A 22,249-nucleotide genomic window follows, 5' to 3' on the forward strand; every position below is an offset into this window, starting at 1 on the left:
GCCGAAGGCAGGGCCCTGTCTGTCTTGGTTGGCTCACGTCTGCTGGAGTGGCAATAAGGGTGCTGGCTTGGCCCATGGTTCTGCGTCCTGTGTGGGGCCTGTGCCGCGGAGACCCGCCTGGGAGCCGCCGCCCAGGGCTGCCCTGAGGCTGCGCTCGTGAATTCTGGTGAACGCTGAGCAGCTGCCGTGTCTTGTCTGGCCTGGGACACATTTTCATCTCTGAAATTTCAGTCCTTTTTCTTAAACCCTGCTGTGTAGTAAGGGTCCCTGTAAGTTCCTCTTTTTAGCTGGGGCTCTCGGGGAGAAGAGGAGAGAGTGGACCTCAGACCCTCCACTTCAAGCTCTGGGGGCCTCATGAGGGGGCGCGGGCTCAGGCGGCAGGCTCCCGCTGAGAGCAGTTACCCAAGACTCAGACAGGAAGCTAGGGCAAAGGAGGACTGTGCATTCTTCCCCGAATCCTAGGCCATTTCCAAGAGTTACATCTTAGATAATTCAGTTTTCTAAGAGAATGTCCATCTCTCTTTTAATTTGCTGTTTACTCTTGATGCAGCCCAAATATGATGATACATGTTAATTTGTAGATTTTTGTCTTGTAGAGACACTATTTTTGTCTGATACAGGTCTATCAAGAGGTTATGGTTTTATTTTATTTATTTTTTGGTGGTCAAAATAAATTTTAATGTAAAAACTGACATAAAATATAGAAATATGTATGTAGAGGAGAAAACAAAATCCAGTTATATTCTATTTTTAAGGGACGTGTGACAATGAAAACACTACTATACATAAAATAGGCAACTAATGAGAACCTACTGTATAGCACAGGGAACTCTACTTAATACTCAATGCTCCTTAGCTTTGTAATTGTTTGGTATATCTATTCCAATCCCTTGGGTTTGAATCCCATTGAGAGGTTATGGTTTTATATCTGTAGAATATTAATCTAATCTGTCTCCAGCTTTAAAAAGCTCAACTTAGCCAGCCGGCTCTTCAGATATGTTCGTGACCAGCTTCCTGTCTTACAGTCTCCCTCACCGATTGGCCTTTGCACAGGTGTTGTCTCTTCACCTTTGACTGTTACGCCTTGAACCTCTGGGTGTACCTCACGCAGCCACAACTGCTGGTACTGGTTGTCCTGCAAACACTGTTCTGTGGGGTGTTTGCCCTGGGCTGTCGTGGGTCTGTGGGGGGTGTGCTATGGGCTGTCAGTGCTCCATGGGGGTGTGCCCGGGGCTGTCCATGGTCCATGGGTGTGTGCCCGGGGCTGTCATGGGTCCATGAGGAGTGTGCCGGGGCTGTCGTGGGTCCATGGAGGTGTGCCTGGGGCTGTATGTGGTCCTTGGGTATGTGTCCAGAGCTGTCATGGGTCCGTGGGAAGTGTGCCAGGGCTGTCATGGGTCGATGGGGTGTGTGCCCGGGGCTGTAGTGGATCTGTGGGGAGTGTGCCCGGGGCTGTCTGTGGTCCATGGGATGTGTGCCCGGGGCTGTCGTGGGTCCGTGGGGTGTGTGCCCGGGGCTGTCGTGGGGCCGTGGGGTGTGTGCCCCGGGGCTGTCGTGGGTCCGTGGGGAGTGTGCCCGGGGCTGTCGTGGGTCTGTGGGGAGTGTGCCCGGGGCTGTCGTGGGGCCGCGGGGTGTGTGCCTGGGGCTGTTCATGGTCCATGGGGGCGTGCCCAGGGCTGTCGTGGGCCCACTGTCCTGTGTTCTGAGTGACCTCCATGCATCACTTTTGATCGCTCAGTGGCAGGTAGGGGTGTGTGTGTTTTTTGCTGAGGCCTGCCTCTCCATTTCTCTGTGTTGTCAGTAGAAAGATGGTAAATAAAGGAGTTTCTGGGTTTCTCGCATCTTCTCTCCAGGCCTCAGTTACTCGTCATCCCAGACTTCGGGACTGAGCTGGATGTGACCGAGGAGGCTTCCCCGTGGTCCCCCTTTGCAGCCCCTGCCCCGCCCCGCCTGTGCACCTGCGAGGCTCCTTCCTAAACTCTCCTGCCCTGACGCCTTCTCTCCAAGTCAGACTCCGGCTTGTAGTCTTGCTTTGCCCACAGCTGAGTCTGTAAACTTGTTGGTTCCTGGTTTCTCTTTATATCCCTGCCCTGTGATGCCTTCATCTATCTACTCCCTCACAGATGCTTGCCAGGCCTCACGTACCTGACTCTGCTGGGTGTTAGGGATCTGATGGGGTGACACCTGCCCCGAGGCCCACAGTGATGGGCGGGATCCCCAGATTCTCCTTTGGGAAGTAAGACTCCTCCCTGATGAGAATAACTTTTGTTTTATTTCCAAACAGTAGTTATCTAGGTAATGGCAGTTTCCTGTATAATTTGCAGGTAGAATAAGTAAAACTTTATATATGTGTATGTGTGTGTATATATGTAATTTTACAATGTGTATTTTATATATTTATATATATTTGCAGTCATCTCAAAAACTACCTTTAAAGAATGTAAATCCTTAGTATATGCTTTTAGAAATAAAAAAAGAAAAACAGAAGAAAGTTATTGAACAGGTAATATTGACATATTCTCTTTTTAAGCATTTCTTTTCACACCACACACTGCATTGATGGCAGGTTAACCCTGCATTCATGCTTTGGGGACCTGAAATGCCAGAAGGCATCCTCTAATGTCCCAAGTTCCCAAATCTTTACCTATCCAAAATTTTCTTTGTAAATACCATGTAAATTTCTTTGTAAATTTACCATTCTTTGTAAATTCCTGAGGTAATTTGTGATTCAAACTGTGAGAAATTGGCAGTGTAAAATACAGGAAAAACCAGTACCTGTTTAAAAAAATAATGAGCTTTTTACTACTGAAGTAAGCAAGGAAGAAAATCATTTGAATGAAATCCAAGCAGAGGCAGAACCCAACTTCTTGCAAAATAAAGAGGAGAGGGTTTCAAGAAACTCCGTGTTGTCACTTGCAGTTTTAGTAGAAAAATGCTTGAAACAAAAATGTCTTTTTACTAGTGAGGGAAGGCAGCCAAGGCAAACGAGGCAGGGCTGCCGGACAAATGGCCGAGTCTGTGGGTGGGAGAGGCGGCCGCCTGGAGCCTGCCCACCTGCGCGCCTCCTTGCGGGCTTGGCGGCTGGGTCCTCAGGCCCCACATGGCCGAGGAAGAAGCCGGTCTCCTTTCACAGCAGAGAAAGAGTCAGACTCCCGCTGGGTGAGCTCTGCCTTGGGTCCTCTCATCGTCTACAAACCTTTCCTTTTTTTTAAAAAAAATTCCATTTTGGTTTTGTCCAGTCTGACAGCCCTTCTTTGTGTTCTGAAACATACCGCCTTCCCGCCAGGCCCAGCGGCCTGCCTGGGAGTGACCTTGTGGTTGAGGGGGTTGCTCTGTGAAGTCCGTCTTCTGCATCAGAAACATGCATAGCTGCCCAGGCCAGTCCAGTGCCCCAGGAGGCTGCAGTGCTTGGGCGTGTGGGCCCATCATGTCTGAGCTTCTGAGACGGCCTCACTCAGTCTCAGCTCCAGTGTGCTGTTTGTGTCCACTCGGCTTTTAGGTATTCTTTATTATGGTTGTGTAGTCACTAAGTCGTGTCCGACTCTTTGTGACCCCGTGGACTATAGTCTGCCAGTCTCCTCTGTCCATGGTATTCTCCAGACAAGAATACTGGAGTGGGTTGCCATTTCCATCTCTAGGGTGTCTTCCTGATCCAGGGATCGAACCCATGTCTCCTGCATTGGCAGGCAGATTCTTTACTGCTGAGCCACCAGTGAAAAGTTCAGTCATGGCCGACTCTTTGCGACGCTGTGGACTGTAGCCCACCATGCTGCTCTGTCCATGGATTTCTCCAGGCAAGGCAAGAATACTGGAGTGGTTAGCCATTCCCCTCTCCAGAGGATCTTCCCAACCCGAGGCTTGAACCCATGTCTTCTATATTGCAGGTGGATTCTTTACTGTCTGAGGCACCAGGGAAGCCCTATGTTTATTATTAGTAGCAATTAAGTAGATAGTTTTAAATTCTGTTAGAGGCCACTGTCCGTTAACAGGTGTACATTCTTAGAAGGGAATCCACAAGGGGGCCTTTTCCCAGCCTAGTAATTTGCTTATCATTCCTTCATTTGTGAAATAGGGCTTATAATTTTTATCTACCAGGGTGGTTTTGAAGAGTGGAGACGTGTGTTTTGAGTGCCCAGTGCTGTATGGCAGGCGGTGGGCAGGAGCTGGTTCTGCTCTGTGGGGGCAGCTGGGGTGGCTGCCCTCAGCCCCTGGCCTGAGAGAGGGCCATTTCCTCTCTGCTGTTGTTTGCATGATAAGGATTCTTTTGTTTTGTTTTATCAGAGGACATGAAGCCTTGATGAGAAGAATAGGCTGTTGAGATAAAAGATGTCTGACCACAGATGGGTGTCTTTTACTATGTGCAGGGACATCATACTCATATAAAGGACTGTGCTTAAATATTTTTTTTTCCAGATTGTGAATTCTAACTCTTCGAACTATTTTGTGTATTTTTACGTTTTAGAACAGATGGTTTTTCATCTAAAGTCAATCAGTGATCATCTCAAATGTTGAGGATACTTGGCCTAGAGAATTTTCACATAGTCTTTTTAACACCTTTATTGAGATATATTGATGTGCGGGAATCTTCGAGCCTGTGTTCACCTGTGAAATTGCCCCACAGCCAAGGTAGTGAACGTGTCTGTCACTTTGCCTCTGCAGCGTCAGCACCCCCTCCTGCCCCACCACAGACGACCCAGGGCTCTGGGCCCTGCAGCAGCTCAGGCGGCTAGGCGTTGACAGCGGCGTGCATGCCTTGGTCCAGCTTCTTTCACTCAGCAAAATTATTTTGAGAAACATCAGTGTTGCATGTATCAGTTTTACATTTTAAGTTTTCAAAATTAACTTCTATTTGCACTCCTAGATGGGAAGCATTACTTCTTTGAAACTATTAACCTGTTGTCAAACTTTGTTGAGAGATCTCTTGAATAACAGTCATAGTGAAAATCTTGAGAGAGCCCTGCCCTGCACTGTCCTGGTCAAAGCCCGACTCAGCACCTCACTTGGGCCCAGCCCCGTGGGTGTGTGCGAGAAGGGCACTCGGGCTCCTTAGGGCATGGCATGCCCTTTGTTATGATGGGGACAGAGGGAATGTGAAACTTGGACTGTTTGCTTGGAGAGGCGCCATGTGTCTGAAGGTGACACCATATTTACTCATTTCTTTTCCTTTTTAGATCCTTCCCAGGAGTTCCATTATGGGTGTGAGAGGTTTGCATGGGTTTGTGGCAAGTAGCTGCCCACATGTATGTACGGTAGTAAACTTCAAGGAGCTGGCAGAGCGCCACCGGAGCCAGCACCCCGGAGGGACGCCCACCATTGTGGTCGACGCCATGTGCTGCCTCAGGTACTGGTACACACCGGAGTCCTGGGTCTGCGGCGGACAGTGGCGGGAATACTATTCTTCTTTGCGAGAATTCGTGAGAACTTTTACCGCTGTTGGCATCAAGCTGATCTTCTTCTTCGATGGCATGGTGGAGCAGTCCAAGAGAGACGAGTGGGTGAAACGCAGACTCAAGAATAACAGGGAGATAGCCAAGATCTTCCACTACATCAAGTCCCGCAGGGAGCAGCCGGGCAGAAACATGTTCTTCATCCCCTCGGGGCTGGCCATATTTACGCGGTTTGCTTTGAAGGCCCTGGGTCAGGAAACTCTGTGCTCGTTACAGGAGGCCGACTATGAGGTGGCCTCCTATGGCTTCCAGAACAACTGTCTTGGGATTCTTGGAGAAGACACTGACTACTTAATCTATGACACCTGTCCCTATTTTTCCATCAGCGAGCTCTCCCTGGACAGTCTGGACACCGTCATGCTCTGCCGGGAGAAGCTCTGTCAGAGCCTCGGGCTCCACCTGGCCGACCTGCCTCTGCTGGCCTGCCTGCTTGGCAATGACGTCATCCCAGAAGGCATGTTCGAGAGCTTTCGGTACAAATGCTTGACTTCCTATGCCTCTGTGAGAGAGAGCTGTGACAGAAAAGGTAACGTTATCTTAGCTGTAGCAGAGCACATATCTAAAGTTCTTCGGTTGCATCAAGGTGAGAAAAAGCTGGAAGAGATGCTACCTTTGGGACCAAACAAAGCTCTTTTTTATAAAGGAGTAGCGTCGTATCTTTTGCCAGGACAGAAATCTCCATGGTTTATCCAAAAACCTGAAGATGTAGTAACTTTGGACAAGCAGGTACTATCCATGAGTTCAGATCCTGAATCTAAGCAAGAGTTTCCCGTGTGTATGGACTCTGAATCCAAGCAGAAATTACCTGTGGGTACAGACCCTGAATTTAACCTAGAAGCACCCATGTGTACAAACACTGAAGTTAAACAAGAAGACCCTGTAAATGTGGGGCCTGAAGCCAAGCATCAAGTAACTGTGGTTTTGGATCCTGAAATCTTAAAGGTAGGTGGACATGCCCACCCGAATGTAATATGTCATGATTGAAAATGTACCCAGTGAATATCTATTGACTGCCTGCAGTGGTTAAGACACAGTGGGGGCCACAGAGCCGAACCCTTGAGTTTAGCTAGGGGCTTCACAATACATGTGAAAACCTGCGTTGTGAGCTCTGTCTCGTGTTGTTCCATGGCTGTTACAGAGTGCTAGGGATTTGAAAGAGAGTCAGCACTGTGGGTTAAGGACAGAGAGAAGTCCCCAGAGGAGTAGTTACAACTGGAGCCAGGCCTTCCTGGGCCCGAGGTTGCTGTGAACAGGCAAAGATGGGACCTGTGCTCTCAGCAGAGCCCTGGGACAAGTAGCTGAGGCCTGGGGTGTGAAGGGCTAAGTAAGGAGAAGATAATTGGGAAGGACAGACGCAGCCAGGTGGTGGATATTCCTGCATGCCACCCTAGGGATTTGAATGTAGTCCGTAAGACGACACAGAGCCTTGATGGTTTTGACGGGGGGCCGCTGTTCACGGACTGCCTGCTCCGCGGAGGTTAGTTGCGGTGTAGCTGTCATCTCATTGAAGCCTCTCGTTATCCTCGGGCTACAGAGCAGTTGCGTGTGGACACTAACGCCCTGAGGCATCTCAGCAAGCACAGAGCTAATTAGGACTTTACTCACAGCTTTTCATTGTTCTTGCGTTGAGAGTCACCATCTTTCCAAGTTAAAAACCTGGGAACGTCTCTCCCATATTTCATCAACAGTCTCTCTTAAGTCTTGTTACTTTGATCTGTTCAGTGGCTCTCACCACCCTGTGTGGATGACTGTAGACGTCTGAGAACTCTTCCTAAACAGACTTTGGCCCCTTGCAGCCCCTTTGTCATGCTGCACGCAGAAAGAAAGCCCTGATTTGCATTTGCTAGCTCTTCGGAGGGAAGCGGTGACCTGCACAGAGAGGGCCGCTGTCCCTGCTGCTGCCTGCTGCTCCAGCCGTACCTGCCCCTCCTGCCTGCCCCTCTCCCGGACGGCCCTCCGGCCCCTCCGCTGGTCGGTGCCTGCTGGGTTTCCCCGTCACACCCAGAGAGGCCGCCCACCCTGTGTGAGAGACCGATGTTTGCCGCAGGTGCCTCCGGAATGTCCTCTCTGGTTCAGTCTTTCCTTCCAGACCAGGTGATCCTGTGAGGGCCTGGCCGTGTTGGTTCTTGTCCTGCCCTGCCGCGGTCTCAGGGAGTGTCCTCTACCTCTTCTGTCTCTACGCTCTCTGTCAGTGACTTCTCCCCTCCGTCCTGCACAGCTGCAAGGAGTCTTCCCTCTCTCTGTCACATGCCTTGTAGCAGAGGGGGTAGCTTCTTATCGTAGGAAATTATAGTGAGAGGTAGAATATGGTACATGTTTCAAGAGAGTTATAGGTGAAAAAGTATTAAGAACTTTACTCTGCCTGGAAACATTCTTAACTGCTTTTTAGAGGGAAAAGAATGTGAGTGGACATTGGAGGAGGGTTGGAGGCGGACCTGCACGTGGAGGTCCCGACGAGCAGTGGGAGGTGGGTGGAACGTGTCAGCTTGGAGACAGGCGGGCCTCAGTGCAGCCCGAGGAGAAAGGTGAGCAGAGGCAGGACAGGGGGCCCAGTCTGCGCTTGGCTTCCATGCTTAGTGTGGTTGCGTCGCTGGCTCTTCAGTGACACGCCTCTGCGTAGTTGTTCCTGGCTCTCGGCCGTTCCTCACTGTCTCCACTAACAGCTCTTGCTGGCCGCCCTGGTCTCCCGCTCACGTGAGGCCGTGGGTGTGCAAAGGCTAAAGGACATGTCTGCAGTGGTCACACAGCTAGTTCTTGTAGACCCCGAGTTTGAGCCCAAGCCTTCCATGCTTCACAAGATCGCACCCACCTTCCCTGGGTGGGGGAAGTCTGAAAGTCCATTGGCACTGGGAGAGGGACGCGCTGTGGTCAGGAGTCGGGAAGCGGGGGAACAGAAGAGTCTGAAAGGGAGCCGCCCTGCTCGGAGTCTCATTAGAGAGTTGGGCGGTATCTGCGTTTTGTCCAGCCCAGGACTCAGAGAAGTCCCCTGCCACACCTCCAGCACCATTCCAGGCCCTCTCTGCTTGCTTCTGTTTCGCTCTGGTTCCTGCCGGTCCCCAGCTCTCACTTCCGTCTGTGTGCCTCGCACCTGTCAGTCTGGGCTCCTCCTCATGCACCCTGGCTGTGTTCGCTGTGCCTGACCCATACCCACTGGGTGTGGTGGCCTGGCATCTCACCCCGTTTATTCCAAGGGGAGTCCAGGAAAGTTAGGTCCAGCCACAGAGGGCAAGCATGTGTGTGCTGAGAGAGTTAAGGACTTAGTTCTTAGCCTCTTTTAGGAGGCATGGGATAGCAAGCGGGGGTGTGGTGAGATCAGATACTTGTTTTCTGAAACACAGCAGGGAATGGACCGGTGTGTCTATGAGCTGGAATTAGGGAAATGGAACTTGAGTACAAGAAGCAACTCAGGTAATGTTTCAGAAGAGAATCCTGCTGTGCAGGTGAAGCTCCTGTGCTCAGGCTGGTGGGATGGGGTTGGCCTGAGCCAAACAGAAGGTAGGCTTCACGGGGACCATCTGATGCTTAAAATGTGTGTTCTACATGTAGTGGAGACCCTCGAGGTAGAAGCAGTGATGCCCTGAGGGGTGAAGGGCATCCGAGGGGGAGGAGGGGGAGGTAAGAGTAAGCTGACAAGGGCCCGGGAGGCAGGTTCAAGGGTAAGAAGGAAGGCGGGTCTGCCCGATGCCGCAGCGGCCATGGATGGGGCTCGGAGGTTGTCAGGATTGGCATGTGGGAGGATCGGGGGGCCTACAGAGCTGTGGTCACCCATGGGCTTGGTGGAGGTCAGATGACAGAAATTTGGTGGCAGTTTGGAAGCAAAAAAGGCAGAAGCTGGGGATGGGGTTGCTTTTTGTGGAAGTCTGGTAGAAGGAGCCCAGCAGAGTCTCCTGGGCCTGTGGGGCGGTGGGGGTGGGGGGAGGACAGAGTGTGTCCTGAGTCAGTGGCACTTGGACTTCTTGAGCTTAGAGGCCGCTTTGAAAATAATTTGGAAGTTTCTTTAATTCCCCTTAAAAATTCCTTAAAAAATATTTTTCAGTATCATCTTCCAGCACTGACAATAGATAACCAGAATTCAAACGTGCATTTTGGTGACATGTAGTCACCCTAGAAGTCCTTTGGTGCCAAGTAGCTGAATGTAGCAATTGCCTGGGTGCATGCACACAACCATTGCTGTTTCCTCCAGCAATTGGATAAACTGAATTCTTGCTTTAGAATTTTCAGATTAGGTGAATATGTTAAAGTTTTTCCAAGTGTGGAATACTATATCTGTAGTAAGGGCAGAGATAAAAGATGCTGAGGTGGTGAGCTAGTTAATGAATTAATATTATAATTGTAGAAAACTTCTCTGAAAACCCTGTGTACACCCAGAAAAGAATGTTACATCTCAACTCTGTACAGTTGCCAAAATTGGAGGTTTTCTGATAGAATGAATATATAATTTGTTATAACTTTATAGATAAATTTGTCAAAATTCTAACTCTTGAAATAAAAAAAGAGGAAGAAACGTAAGAAGGTATAGGAAAATACATTAGAGGGTTCAGTTCAGTTCAGTTCAGTTGCTCAGTTGTGTCTGACTCTTTGCGACCCCATGAATTACAGGCCTCCCTGTCCATCACCAACTCCCGGAGTTCACTCAGACTCATGTCCATTGAGTCAGTGATGTCATCCAGCCATCTCATCCTCTGTTGTCCCCTTCTCCTTCTGTCCCCAATCCTTCCCAGCATCAGAGTCTTTTCCAATGAGTGTATTGTACCTTAAAAGAATCATAAAATATCTAACCATATTGTTTCTGATAGATTCTGTATCAAAAGGGGCATTATAGAGAAATATGTTACTTCTAATGATCTTTCATTGGTTAGAGCATCAAGTAATAACTCTTTTGGGATCCTTGCTGACTTTAAAGCTGCTAGCTTGTCTGCCATCCTGATTTAAAGAAGCATTTAGCCATGAAATAGACCCTGGAGTATGTCTAGCCAGAGAGCAGTCGTGGCCGCCTGTTGGCCATGCACTATTTGCCAGCCTCTGTATTAGCTCATTTAATCCTCATGGATAGTTCTCTGAGGACAGCACCTTTGTTAAACCTATTTTACATGTGAAGGAAGCAGGCACTGAAGGTATTAAGACTCAAGTCACCGGAGTGAATGGGCCTGAGCGAGCGCGTCACATGCGTCAGTAGCAGGACACTGATGCACAGAGGTTCCAGGCTGTAGTCAGAGCGCATTTTACATGCCATCGGGGGTCAGTTCAGTTCAGTTGAGTCAGGCCTCCCTGTCCATCACCATCTCCCGGGGTTCACCCAGACTCACGTCCATCGAGTCAGTGATGCCATCCAGCCATCTCATCCTCTGTCGTCCCCTTCTCCTCCTGCCCCCAGTCCCTCCCAGCATCAGAGTCTTTTCCAATGAGTCAACTCTTTGCATGAGGTGGCCAAAGTACTGGAGTTTCAGCTTTAGCATCATTCCTTCCAAAGAAATCCCAGGGCTGATCTCCTTCAGAATGGACTGGTTGGATCTCCTTGCAGTCCAAGGGACTCTCAAGAGTCTTCTCCAACACCACAGTTCAAGAGCATCAATTCTTTGGCATTCAGCCTTCTTCACAGTCCAACTCTCACATCCGTACATGACCACAGGAAAAACCATAGCCTTGACTAGATGGACCTTTGTTGGCAAAGTAATGTCTCTGCTTTTGAATATGCTGTCTAGGTTGGTCATAACTTTCCTTCCAAGGAGTAAGCGTCTTTTAATTTCATGGCTGCAGTCACCATTTCATGTTTCCACAAAGAACACTCTCACCACTGCAGGATTACTCTTCACATTAAAGCCACCCTACCCCTGATGGCATGTAAAATGCGCTGTAACAACCTGCAGGATTACTCTTCACAGTGCATTTTACATGCCATCAGGGGTAGGGTGGCTTTAAATTGTGAAGAGTAATCCTGCAGCGGTGAGAGTGTTCTTTGTGGAAACATGAAACCTGTATGTTGGTTATTACAGGCCATCTGATCTCAACTCCTCATTGAGTGGGAGCGTGGCATCTGTTTACATCATTCATCTCATCACTTCCCAATGGTGACACTGCACTGCATTCAGAGCAGAAGGAAGCACGTCCTCAGGCAGTTTCTGCTCAGTAAAACAGTACTGAACAGGTGAATGAGAGTGATGCAGTTTCTAATCCCAAAGAATTTATGGTTTAATAGGAGAGATGAGGCAAGGTAACAAGTGGACGGTAAATGCGAGTTGAGCCCCTCAGGTCGGGGAGGTGAGTTCTTATTCACAGAGGATGGCAGGGTTCTGGAGAGATGACAGAACCCTGAGGTTCTAGGGAGGTTTGGGGGAACCTCACGGGGCAGAGACCCAGAAGTGGCTTTTGGGAAGGGCTGAAAGAGGTCAGTTTCTATCATGGAAGTTGGGCTCTAGAGTGTCCACAAGGGGTGCACAGGAGGAGATGGAGGTCTTCAGGGCCTCTTCAACTCAGGCTGAAGAGTCTGGTAGTCGGCCTGAGTGCAGTGATTGGGCCTCTGTTTCTAGGAAGACAGTGTCACTGGGGTGAAGAGTGGGTTGGAGAGCCTGGAGAGGGGCGGCTGGACCCCTGGGCAGCCCCTCTCCCTGTCGGGTGGACAGGATGTTGAGTGACGGCAGAGGTAAGTCCCAAGTCTGGTTGGTGGGTGGAAATTGGAGGAGGAAAGTGGTAATAGAAAGTTCTGAGCTGGAAGCACAGAGGCCAGCTTGACGTCCTGAGTTTGAGTGACATTTACTCTACCTCTGAGCCCTAGAAGGCCTTGGATTTCCTGCTGAAGGTCATGGTATTGTTTTCAAGGAGAAACAAGTTGCATTTAATTGTTGGGCAGGTCGCCAGAGCACAGCATGTCCAGGCAGAGAGCTACCTGGTGTACAGCGTGATGAGCAGCGGCGAGGTGGAGTGCAGCAACAGCTTGGAGGACGCCACGGACCAGGCCCTGCCCAGCCAGGCCTTCGTCTACCGCCCCGTGCGGCAGCGCGTCTACTCCCTTCTGCTGGGGGGCGGCGGCGGTGAGTTGTGGTCTCCAGGGGCCATGCACCTGGAGCTGGTTCTGAGAACTGGCCGGATGGAATGAGTGCATGCTTTCAGGACTCAGATTTGCTTCTCTGTAAAGTCTGGAATGGAAAATGCCACTCGCATCTGCACAGGATTAAGGGTAAATGCATGGGATGTCTGTTTATCTGATTAGCAAGCAGTTGACCAGAGTTCATTGGAAGAGAAGTGCATTGTTTCTGTTGTAAAGCAGTTGTATTTTTATTCCTTAGAAGGATTTAAGAAATTTAAAAAATTTGGAAACTCTTTCCTCCTATAGAAGTGTAGTGTAGGGTGTGTCTGTTATTAGAAGACAGTTTTGTATGATTATGGTATGTCTTCTTTCTATTCTTTTACTTTTAAACTATTCTTAATAGTTGGAGCATTTCTCTTTTAAGCAGCATGTCAGTCTTGCAGTCTCTGTCTTTTAGCTGGATTGTCTGGGCTGTTTACGTTCGCTGTGCCGCTGGCTGGCGTGGCCGGGCTCGCTGTGCCGCTGGCTGGCGTGGCCGGGCTCGCTGTGCCGCTGGCTGGTGTGGCCGGGCTCGCTGTGCCAGCTGGCGTGGCCGGGCTCGCTGTGCCAGCTGGTGTGGCCGGGCTCGCTGTGCCGCTGGCTGGCGTGGCTGGGTTTATGTCTTCATTGTGCTCTTTGCTCTGTCCTCTTTTCCCTATTTTCCCCTTTTCTGACTTCTTTTGGAATAGTTGAATAATTATTAGTATTTTGCTTTATATTGGCTTACTGTTGGACTTGAATTATTAGATTTACTTGTTTTTATGTGTTTGTTTTTTTAGCAGTTGCTCTAGGGTTTATAATGTATGTCTTTAACTTGTCGGAATTTGACTTCAGTATTATACCATGTAAGGCATACTGTAAAAACCTTACAACAGTGTACTTCATTTCCCCCTTCATTTTTGCTATTCAGTATATTTTAAAGATTTTATTTTGAAATAATTAAATACTCAAGGGAGTTGCAAAAAATAGCATATAGGATTTCATGTACCCTTTATAAAATGACATTGTATATAATAAAGTATAATATCAAAGCCAGGAACTTGACATTAATACAATACTATGAAGCAGACTATAGATGTTACTCACTTCTCAGCATTTTTTACCCCCATTTGTTTGTGTATGTGTATAATTCTGTGCAGTATTCTCCATACAAGATACAGGTGTGGATATGCTGATATCCATATACAGATACGGATGTATTCTCTATACAAGATACAGGCGTGGATATGCTGATATCCATATACAGATATAGAAGTATTCTCCATACAGGATACGGGCGTGGATATGCTGATATCCATATACAGATGTGGATGTATTATCCATACAAGATACAGGCGTGTTCCATGGCCACAGGGGCTCTCCATCTGCTGCCTCTTCATAGCCACCTTCTGTCCCTGTCCCCTGGTGAACAGCGGTCAGTCCTCCAGCTCAACCCTCTGGTCATTTGAGAATGTCACATAAGTGGAATCATGGTGGTAGTAGCCTTTTGAGATCATGCACATGTTTTAAGCATAAACACATGATTCTTATTTTTACTTTAAGCTGTTGGCAGACATTTTTGTGAAGGACCAGGTGATAAACATTTTAGGCTTTGAGGGCTCCACAGTCAGTAACAGCTAATGAGCTTTGTTGAGGCAGGTGCCCTAGACACAAATCCAGAAGGGCATGTTGTGCCATTGAAGCTTTGTCTAGTTTTCCCATGTCACACAGTTTGAATTGTATGTCATTGGTCTGTGTCACAGAATATTCTTCTTTCAATAATTTTCTAATCATTTAAAGCAGTATGAAAAGCATTATTAGCTTTCAGACTGAATAAAGGCAAGCCAGCCAGATTTGGCCTGTGAGCTGTGCTTTTGGTTGTTTTGGAAATGAGTTAATTGGTGAGTCGATGTCTGCCGTGTGTGCCATTTCTGGTGCTCTTTACTGCAGAAATATAATTCTTCTGGAGGTAGAAGTTTAGATACTTCTTGTCTGGCCCTTTGAGGGTGTCATTCTCTTGTCTCTAGCTTGTGTTTCTCCTGAGATGACCGTGGTCCTTCTGACTGTTGGGTCCGCAGGTTGTGAGTGTTTCTCTGGCTGTTGAGGGTTTTCTGCTGATTGCTGGTTTTCAGCCCCTGTTTAAGCTGAACTTTGGAGTCATTTCCTCCATGTGTATTCTGCTTGCAGCTCTTGAGCTCCTTGGGTCTGTGAGTTTCTGTTCCCTGCTGACTTTGAGAGCGCCGTTTCATTGAACACTGTCTTCTGTGTCTCTCTGTCACTCTAGGCCCCTATCACATGCCTGGTTCACACCTCACAGTGCCCCTCAGGCACCAAGGCTCGATTGTTAAGCCTCTTCTCTCTGTGCTTCAACTTGGATCCCTCTTGTTGCTCTGATTTCACATTTACAGAGCCTTTCTTCGGTAGTATCTAGTCTGCTACTAGCCCATCCAGTGAAATTGTCGTTTCAGATATTGTATTTTTAGCATTTTTTAAAAATCTTCCATTTCTTTCTTCCCTGTCTTCATGTTTTCCTTTAAATCCTTAAACTTGTTTGCACTACCTGTTTTCAAGTCCTTATCTACTAATTCCATCACCCCTGTCATTGCTGGGCCTGTCTGTTTATTGACTTTTCTCCTTCTGGTGGGTCCACATGTTTCTGCTTATTCTCGTGTTCAGTATTTTACTGTACTCTAGAAGGTTTTGGATCTGTGAAGGGTCTTGCCTTTTGTCCTGTAAGGGGTCGTTTACCTGATCCTTGCAGGGTTTGCCTGAAGCCTTGTTAGGTGGTCTGGGGAACCTCAGGAGATAGAGGGGCCCTGTTTCTGAGGCCGGAGCTTCCTGGGCTGTCACCGAGTGCCGATGTCTGACGTGGCCGCTGCACACGGTGGCCCTGTGCGGCCCCAGGGTCACATGGCCCGTGGCCATCTGCCTGGCCTCGTTGAGCCTTGCCCTGGGTGTAACACGCTGTGTTCCTCGGGACCTCGGGGTGCTCCTCTGCATGGCGCCGGCTCTGATTCTGCTCATAGCCCTGCTGTCGGGACAGCCTGTCCTCTCCGAGCCCTGCTTTGCTCTGCTTTGCTCTCCTCTCTTGCTCTTCTGGGCTCTCACTGCCTCAGCTGCCATCTGCATGGCGCCCTGGGTAGACTCTCTGCTTGAGGGTGCCGGGGCTTCTCGGGTCCTCAGTACGGGAAGGATCTTGGCTGTAGCCCTGCAGTCCCTGTCTTGGCCACACCTACCCTCCTCTCCTGCTGTAGGTGCCGACGGAGGTGAGTGCTGGTATGGTGCTTGTATCTTTTTTGTGGCTTTTCTCTGCCCTTGGAGAGTTCAGTTCTGCATGCTGGTACATTTTTCTCCCACCCATATGTCTATTGTCCATTACCGGAGCTGCTCAGAGATGATGCTGGACCTCCTGGACTGATGTTTTGTTTCTTCATCCTTCCTTCCGGTTTGTTTTTCCTGCATTTGGGGAACATTTCACCACTTCGTTCTCAGCTCTTTGAGAGGTTTCCCTCTCTCCTTCCTGTCTCATTCTTCTCTCCGTTGAGACCTCGCTCGTCTTACTGACACTTCTCCTAGAAGTGGAATTCCTGCTGGAAGCCTTGAGCCTCACTGGTGGGGGCTGGAAGAAGTGGGTTTGCCCCCTCTTTACCCAGGCGCTTTCTTTCACTTGCATTGCTTTAAGAATCAAATCCATGTCGACGGATACAAAATGCATTTCCCAACCCAAGCCATCCTTCTGATCAGTTCTCTTTATCCCTCAGGCCCTTAAACACTAACTTCCCCAGATTCCTCCCTTCTTCCCTCATCAAAAGTGATTTCCCATCACTCACTGGGACCATCTTGCATGTGGGAGAGGGATGGTTGGGTGGGGAGGTTGGGGAGGAAGGAGGTGCCCCAGAGGGCCACTGACCCAGTGTCTCCTCTCCCTCCCTGGAAAAGAAGTAATTTCCTCTCTGAGGGCACCGTGTGCTCTTCGTTCTTCAGCAGATTATGGTTTGTACTTGCCCGTGTGCATTGTCCATGGCTGCCTCCCCACCAGGCTGAGCAGGGCCTGGTCAGGGGCATTCTGTTGCACCTGGCAGATGTCTCAGCATGAATTAGTGACCGATATATGTGTTTAAAATACTACCTCTTCAGAAGTGCTTGCATTTAGCAAGGCATTCCTTGGAAAAGGATTACTCTGATGGTTGAATTTCAGACACAGAGGGAGAGCGATGGTCCCTCAAATGCCACTACACGAGCAGCTGTCTCTAAGCCCTGTCTGATGGGCAGGCGGGAGCACTTGTTTGGAGTGAGGTTTAGAATCAAAGGTGCCTTTAGCTCCACAGTCATTGACTCTCCACACCACAGCTCCTGCAGGTGTGCAGCTGTGGACACTGGAGGTCTGAGCCAAAGCATGACACCAAATTGATGACTTCATCCCTCAAAGTTCCTCATTATGGGCAAGGTTTGGATAACAGATCTGTTGGATGCTCCCGTTCATCTGGAATGTTGGAGGGTGCCTCTTTAGGGAGTGCTTGGTCATTGTCACTCCTCCCTGTATTTATATAGTTGAGCATATGGTGTTTAGACAGCTCAGTGGTGTCATGGCCAAAACAGGGGAGAAACCCTGAAGTCACTCAGTCCTCAGCCTGTCCTTGGCTTCACGCCTGTTCTTACCGCTGATTTTAACACTGTCTGTTTTTTAGTCTCCCTAGTGATAACATTAGATAAAATCATCGGGAAGCTTGATGCATTTTAAGAAATAAAAGAAACTCAAAAAGGTGCAAGAAGGCAGACTCTGTCTGCTTTCTCCCTCCCATCTCACTGGTTCGCAGCTCAGAATGGCCCACGCCTGTGGCCCTCTTTAACAGTTAATATTAACTGTCCTTTTTCCTTGTCACTTTCCCCTCATTTTCACCATGCAGACATTCCAGGAATCCAGTGGGAATTGCAGGAGGCTGATAGACTTGTGATGGACACCTTTGCAAAGCATCTGCAGGGCATCAGCTCCTCTGAGTCCTAGAGGTTGACCTAAAAAGTAATCCTTTTTTCCAAAAGATATATACAAAAAAGAAAGTTTGGGGGAATTTTCTGTTTTTTAAGGACTAAAGCCACACATAATTATAGATTAATCCAGCAATATAAAAAATGTAGGATCATAAAGACAAATATAAACTTTTTAAAGCCTGGAGAGTTGTTATCAAACTTGAAAATCCCTGTGATTGAGAGGTTATAGTTGACATTGCTTCTGTTCATTCTCTTCCCCTCCCAGTGCTCACAGACCTGCCAGATTGTGTGAGAGGAGTGGGCACTTTTGAGAGTTTGTGTGTTGGAATAATCAAGAGTTTTTAACGGGAGAAAGGTTGGACATGTAGACAGACCCACATTTTTGCTCCCAGGGGAACATTTTTTAGTTATATACAGAAGCTTTTATAAATGGTATGATGTGTCTGTCTTTTGGAAATAGCAGGAGAACAACTTTGGTTGTTATTTTTTTGTTTTCCATGTAAAATGTTATAGTGTGAATAGAGAGTAAAACTAGCAAAGAACTTTCACTTGAGTTTTACTTTGCTCTTTGAACTCGGAAACCAGCAAATCGAAAGTTCAAATGAGAAAATCAAGCTTTTCTTTTAGGAATTATCAAACTCAATCTCCTCTTCTCTTTTTCTTCGTATGTAGGCGTTTAAGAAGATTATTTTATTTTAATTCAGACAAACTAGATTATTGCAAACATTTCTGCTATTTCAAAATACATACCAGATTAAATCTTTGAAAATATGTGGTACCTCAGAAAACTCAGCAGTGGGTACAGGACTAGAAAAGGTCAATTTTCATTTCATTTCCAAAGAAGGGCATTGCCAAGGAATGTTCCAGCTACTGTACAGTTGCAGTCATTTCACATGCTAGCAAGTATCATGCTCAAAATCCTTCAAGTTAGGCTTCAGCAGTACATGAACTGAGAACTTCCAGATGTACTAGCTGGGTTTAGAAAAGGCAGAGGAACCAGAGATCAAATTGCGAATATTTGATGGGTCATGGAGAAAGCAAGGGAGGACTGGAAAAACATCTACTTCTGCCTCATTGTCTTTTCATACTGTTCATAGGATCCTCAAGGTAAGAATGCTGAAGTGGTTTGCCATTCCCTTCTCCGGTGGACTCTGGGAGATAGTGAGGACAGGGAACCCTGGCATGCTGTAGTCCATGAGGTCACAAAATTTAACGACTGAGTGACTGAAAAACAGCAACTGCTTCATTGACTACACTAAAGCCCTTGACTGTGTAGGTCACTACAAACTGGAAAATCCATCGTTCAAAGAGAAGGGAATGCCAGACCTCCTGACCTACCTCCTGAGAAACCTGTATGCAGGTCAAGAAGCCACAGTCAGAACCGGACATGGAACAACTGACTGGTCAAAATGGGGAAAGGAGTACAAAGTGACAAGGCTGTATACGTCTCCCTACTTGTTTAACTTCTCTGCAGAATACTTCATGCTAAATACCGGGCTGGATGAATCATAAGCTGGAATCAAGATTGCTGGAAGAAATAGCAACCACCTCAGATATGTAGATAATACCACTCTAATGGCAGAAAATGAAGAGGAACTAAAGATCCTTTTGATGAGGGTGAAAGAGGAGAGTGAAAAAGCTAGCTTGAAACTCTACATTCAGAAAACTAAGATCATGGCATCTGGTCCCATCCCTTCATGGCAAGTAGAAGGGGAATAAGTGGAAGCAGTGACAGGTTTTCTTTTTTGGGGCTCCCCCCGAAAATGACTGCAGCCATGAAATTAAAAGACACTTGCTCCTTGGAAAGAAAGGTATGACCAACCAAGACACCATATTAAAAAGCAGAGACATCACTTTGCTGGCAAAGGTCCAAGTCAAAGCTGTGGTTTCTCCAGCAGTCATGTACGGATGTGAGGGCTGGACCATAAAGAAAGACGAGTGCCAGAGAATTGATGCCTTTGAATTGTGGTGCTGGAGAGGACTCTCGAGAGTCCCTTGGACTGCAAGATCAAACCAGTCAGTCCCAAAGGAAATCAACTTTGAATATTCATTGGAAAGACTGATACAAAAGCTGAAGCTCCAGTACTTTGGCCACTTGATCTGAAGAGCCGACTCATTGAACCCTGATGCTGGGAACATTTGAAGGCAGAAGGAGAAGGCGGCAGCAGAGGGTGAGATGGTTAGATAGCATCACCGACTCAATGGAAATGAACTTGAGCAAACTCCTGGAGATAGTGAAGGACAGAGGCGCTTGGTGTGCTGCAGTCCAAGGGGTTGCAAGAGTCAGACTTGACTTAGTGACTGAACAACAACAACCAGAGAATGGACTAATTTTCCAGCCAAAATGCATTTATTTTAAGAAGATTTCAGGTAACACTTTGCATCTAGCTGTGGCTTTTGGAAGAAGCAGGGAGCTGTAACTGTGTCTGTGGTAGGGATAATCTGAATTAACAGAGAAAATGCTTCCAAATGAATGTCTCGGTTTGGACAGAGACCTCATTCAGACTAAAGACTTATTCTTTGCACGTTGATAGGCTGTTCTGGCCACTCTGCACTGCCTCTTCTGGCAGAAGGAGGAAACAGGCATACTGAGTGTCCCTGTCACATTCCTGCTCACCAGGGGAGTGGCAGGATGCAGAAGAGCCTGCAGACACCTGGCCTCCACTTCAGAGAAGACGCTCATTTGTGTCTCTTTTCCTGTATCCTTCCCCACCATTTCTGATAAAATTTTGTTTAGGGAATGAAAATTAAGGTTAGCGGTTCCAATTGAACTTTCATCTTCTGGCTAGCTAATTTTATTTGAAAGATAAGAGTTTCCTATTCAAGGCTCTGTAAGTAAATAGCTGTAAGTGCTATAGTGTATGCAGCAAATTTCACTCTTGTTCTGGTCAGTTAAACTCATCAGGTGTTCAGTTAATCATTTTAAAAGCAAAAGCTTTTCTTAGTTTGTTAATTAAGAAATACTTTGGAATTAATATGCACCTAACTGCCAGTTCAGTTCAGTCGCTCAGTTGTATTTGACTCTTTGCGACCCCATGGACTGCAGCACGCCAGGCCTCCCTGGCCATCACCAGCTCCCAGAGCTTTCTCAAACTCATGTCCATCAAGTTGGTGATGCCATCCAACCATTTCATCCTCTGTCATTCCTTTCTCTTCCTGCCTTCAGTCTTTCCCAGAATCAAGATCTTTTCTAATAAGTCAGCTCATCAGTGGCCAGAGTGTTGGAGCTTCAGCTTCAGCATCAGTCCTTCCAAAGAATATTCAGGACTGATCTCCTTTAGGATGGACTGGTTGGATCTCCTTGCAGTCCAAGGGACTCTCAAGAGTCTTTTTCAACACCACGGTTCAAAGCATCAGTTCTTCCGTACTCAACTTCCTTTATGGTCCAACTCTCACACCCATGCATGACTACTGGAAAAACCATAGCTTTGACTAGACAGACCTTTGTTGGCAAAATAATGTCTCTGCTTTTTAATATGCTGTCTAGGTTGGTCATAACTTTCCTTCCAAGGAGCAAGTGTCTTTTAATTTTAATGGCTACAGTCACCATCTGCAGTGATTTTGGAGTCCAAGAAAATAAACCCTCTGTTGTCCAAGTTATGGAGAAGAGAGGGAATTTGGCATCAGTGCTCGTCTGCATAATGAGGAAAGAGGGGGTTGGGTTGATGTGCTGGTCTAAATTTTGAGAGAAGAGCTCCTGGTGTTGGTGCTGGTCTTAAGCCTGTTTTCTCTTAGGCCTGCTGCTCCTGTTGGACTCATCTCCATGGGCAGTGCCATCCTCCTGGATTGTAGCTGGGCAGATAATGCTAAGGTGCCTTGCCTAACTCAGTGGAACTATGAGCCATGCCATGTAGGGCCACCCAAGATGGACAGGTCATAGTGGAGAGTTCTGACTAAATGTAGTCCACTGGAGAAGGGAATGGCAAACCACTTCAGTATTCTTGCCTTGAGAACCCCATGAAAAGGCAAAAAGATTTGACACTGAAAGATGAACTCCCCTGGTTAGTAGGTGCCCAAAATGCAACTGGGGAAGAGTGGAGAAATAGATCCAGAAAGAATGAAGAGGCTGAGCCAAAGCAAAAACAGTGCCCAGTTGTAGATGTGACTGGTGATAGAAGTACCAGCTCCAAAACTGTAGAGAACAATACTTCATAGGAACCTGGAATGTTAGGTCCATAAATCAAGGTAAATTGAAAGTGGTCAAACAGGAGATGGCCAGAGTGAACATCAACATTTTAGGAATTGGTGAACTAAAATGGACCAGAATGGGTGAATTTCATTCAGATGACCATTATATCTACTACTGTGGGCAAGAATCCTTTAGAAGAAATGGAATAGCCCTCATAGTCAACAAGAGTCCCAAACAGTACTTAGGGGCAGTCTCAAAAATGACAGAATGATCTCTGTTCGTTTCCAAGGCAAAGCATTCAATAGCACAGTAATCCAAGTCTATGCCCCAACCACTAATGTCAAAGAAGCCAAAGTTGAATGGTTCTGTGAAGACCTACAAAACCTTCTAGCTGCTAAGTCACTTCAGTCATGTCCAATTCTGTGTGACCCCATAGATGGCAGTCCACCAGGCTCCGCCACCCCTGGGATTCTCCAGGCAAGAACACTGGAGTGAGTTGCCATTTCCTTCTCCAATGCATGAAAGTGAAAAGTGAAAGTGAAGTCGCTCAGTCGTGTCCGACCCTCAGTGACCCCATGGACTGCAGCCTTCCAGGCTCCTCCGTCCATGGGATTTTCCAGGCAAGAGTCCTGGAGTGGGTTG

The 22,249-nt window shown here is 47.6% G+C and overlaps 1 protein-coding gene across 9 annotated transcripts in view; it reads left to right on the top strand.

Moving 5' to 3' along the window:
- Positions 1–22,249, top strand: part of FAM120B (family with sequence similarity 120B) — a 112,159-nt gene that overhangs the window by 10,574 nt on the left and 79,336 nt on the right. For 8 of the 9 annotated variants that reach the window (XR_009495790.1, XR_009495791.1, XM_015472974.3 and 5 more), the window contains exons 2-3: positions 5,172–6,389; positions 12,295–12,475. Coding sequence is in view for 7 of the 9 variants with exons in the window: in XM_015472974.3 (XP_015328460.1) it covers positions 5,193–6,389; positions 12,295–12,475 (1,378 nt within the window). In the remaining 2 variants the exon portion in view is untranslated. The remainder of the gene's footprint in view (positions 1–5,171; positions 6,390–12,294; positions 12,476–22,249) is intronic. The other variant, XM_015472975.3, reaches the window with a different exon arrangement.

The sequence above is a fragment of the Bos taurus genome, chromosome 9, assembly GCF_002263795.3.
Source record: "Bos taurus isolate L1 Dominette 01449 registration number 42190680 breed Hereford chromosome 9, ARS-UCD2.0, whole genome shotgun sequence".
In the NCBI taxonomy this organism is placed as follows: Eukaryota; Metazoa; Chordata; class Mammalia; order Artiodactyla; family Bovidae; genus Bos; species Bos taurus.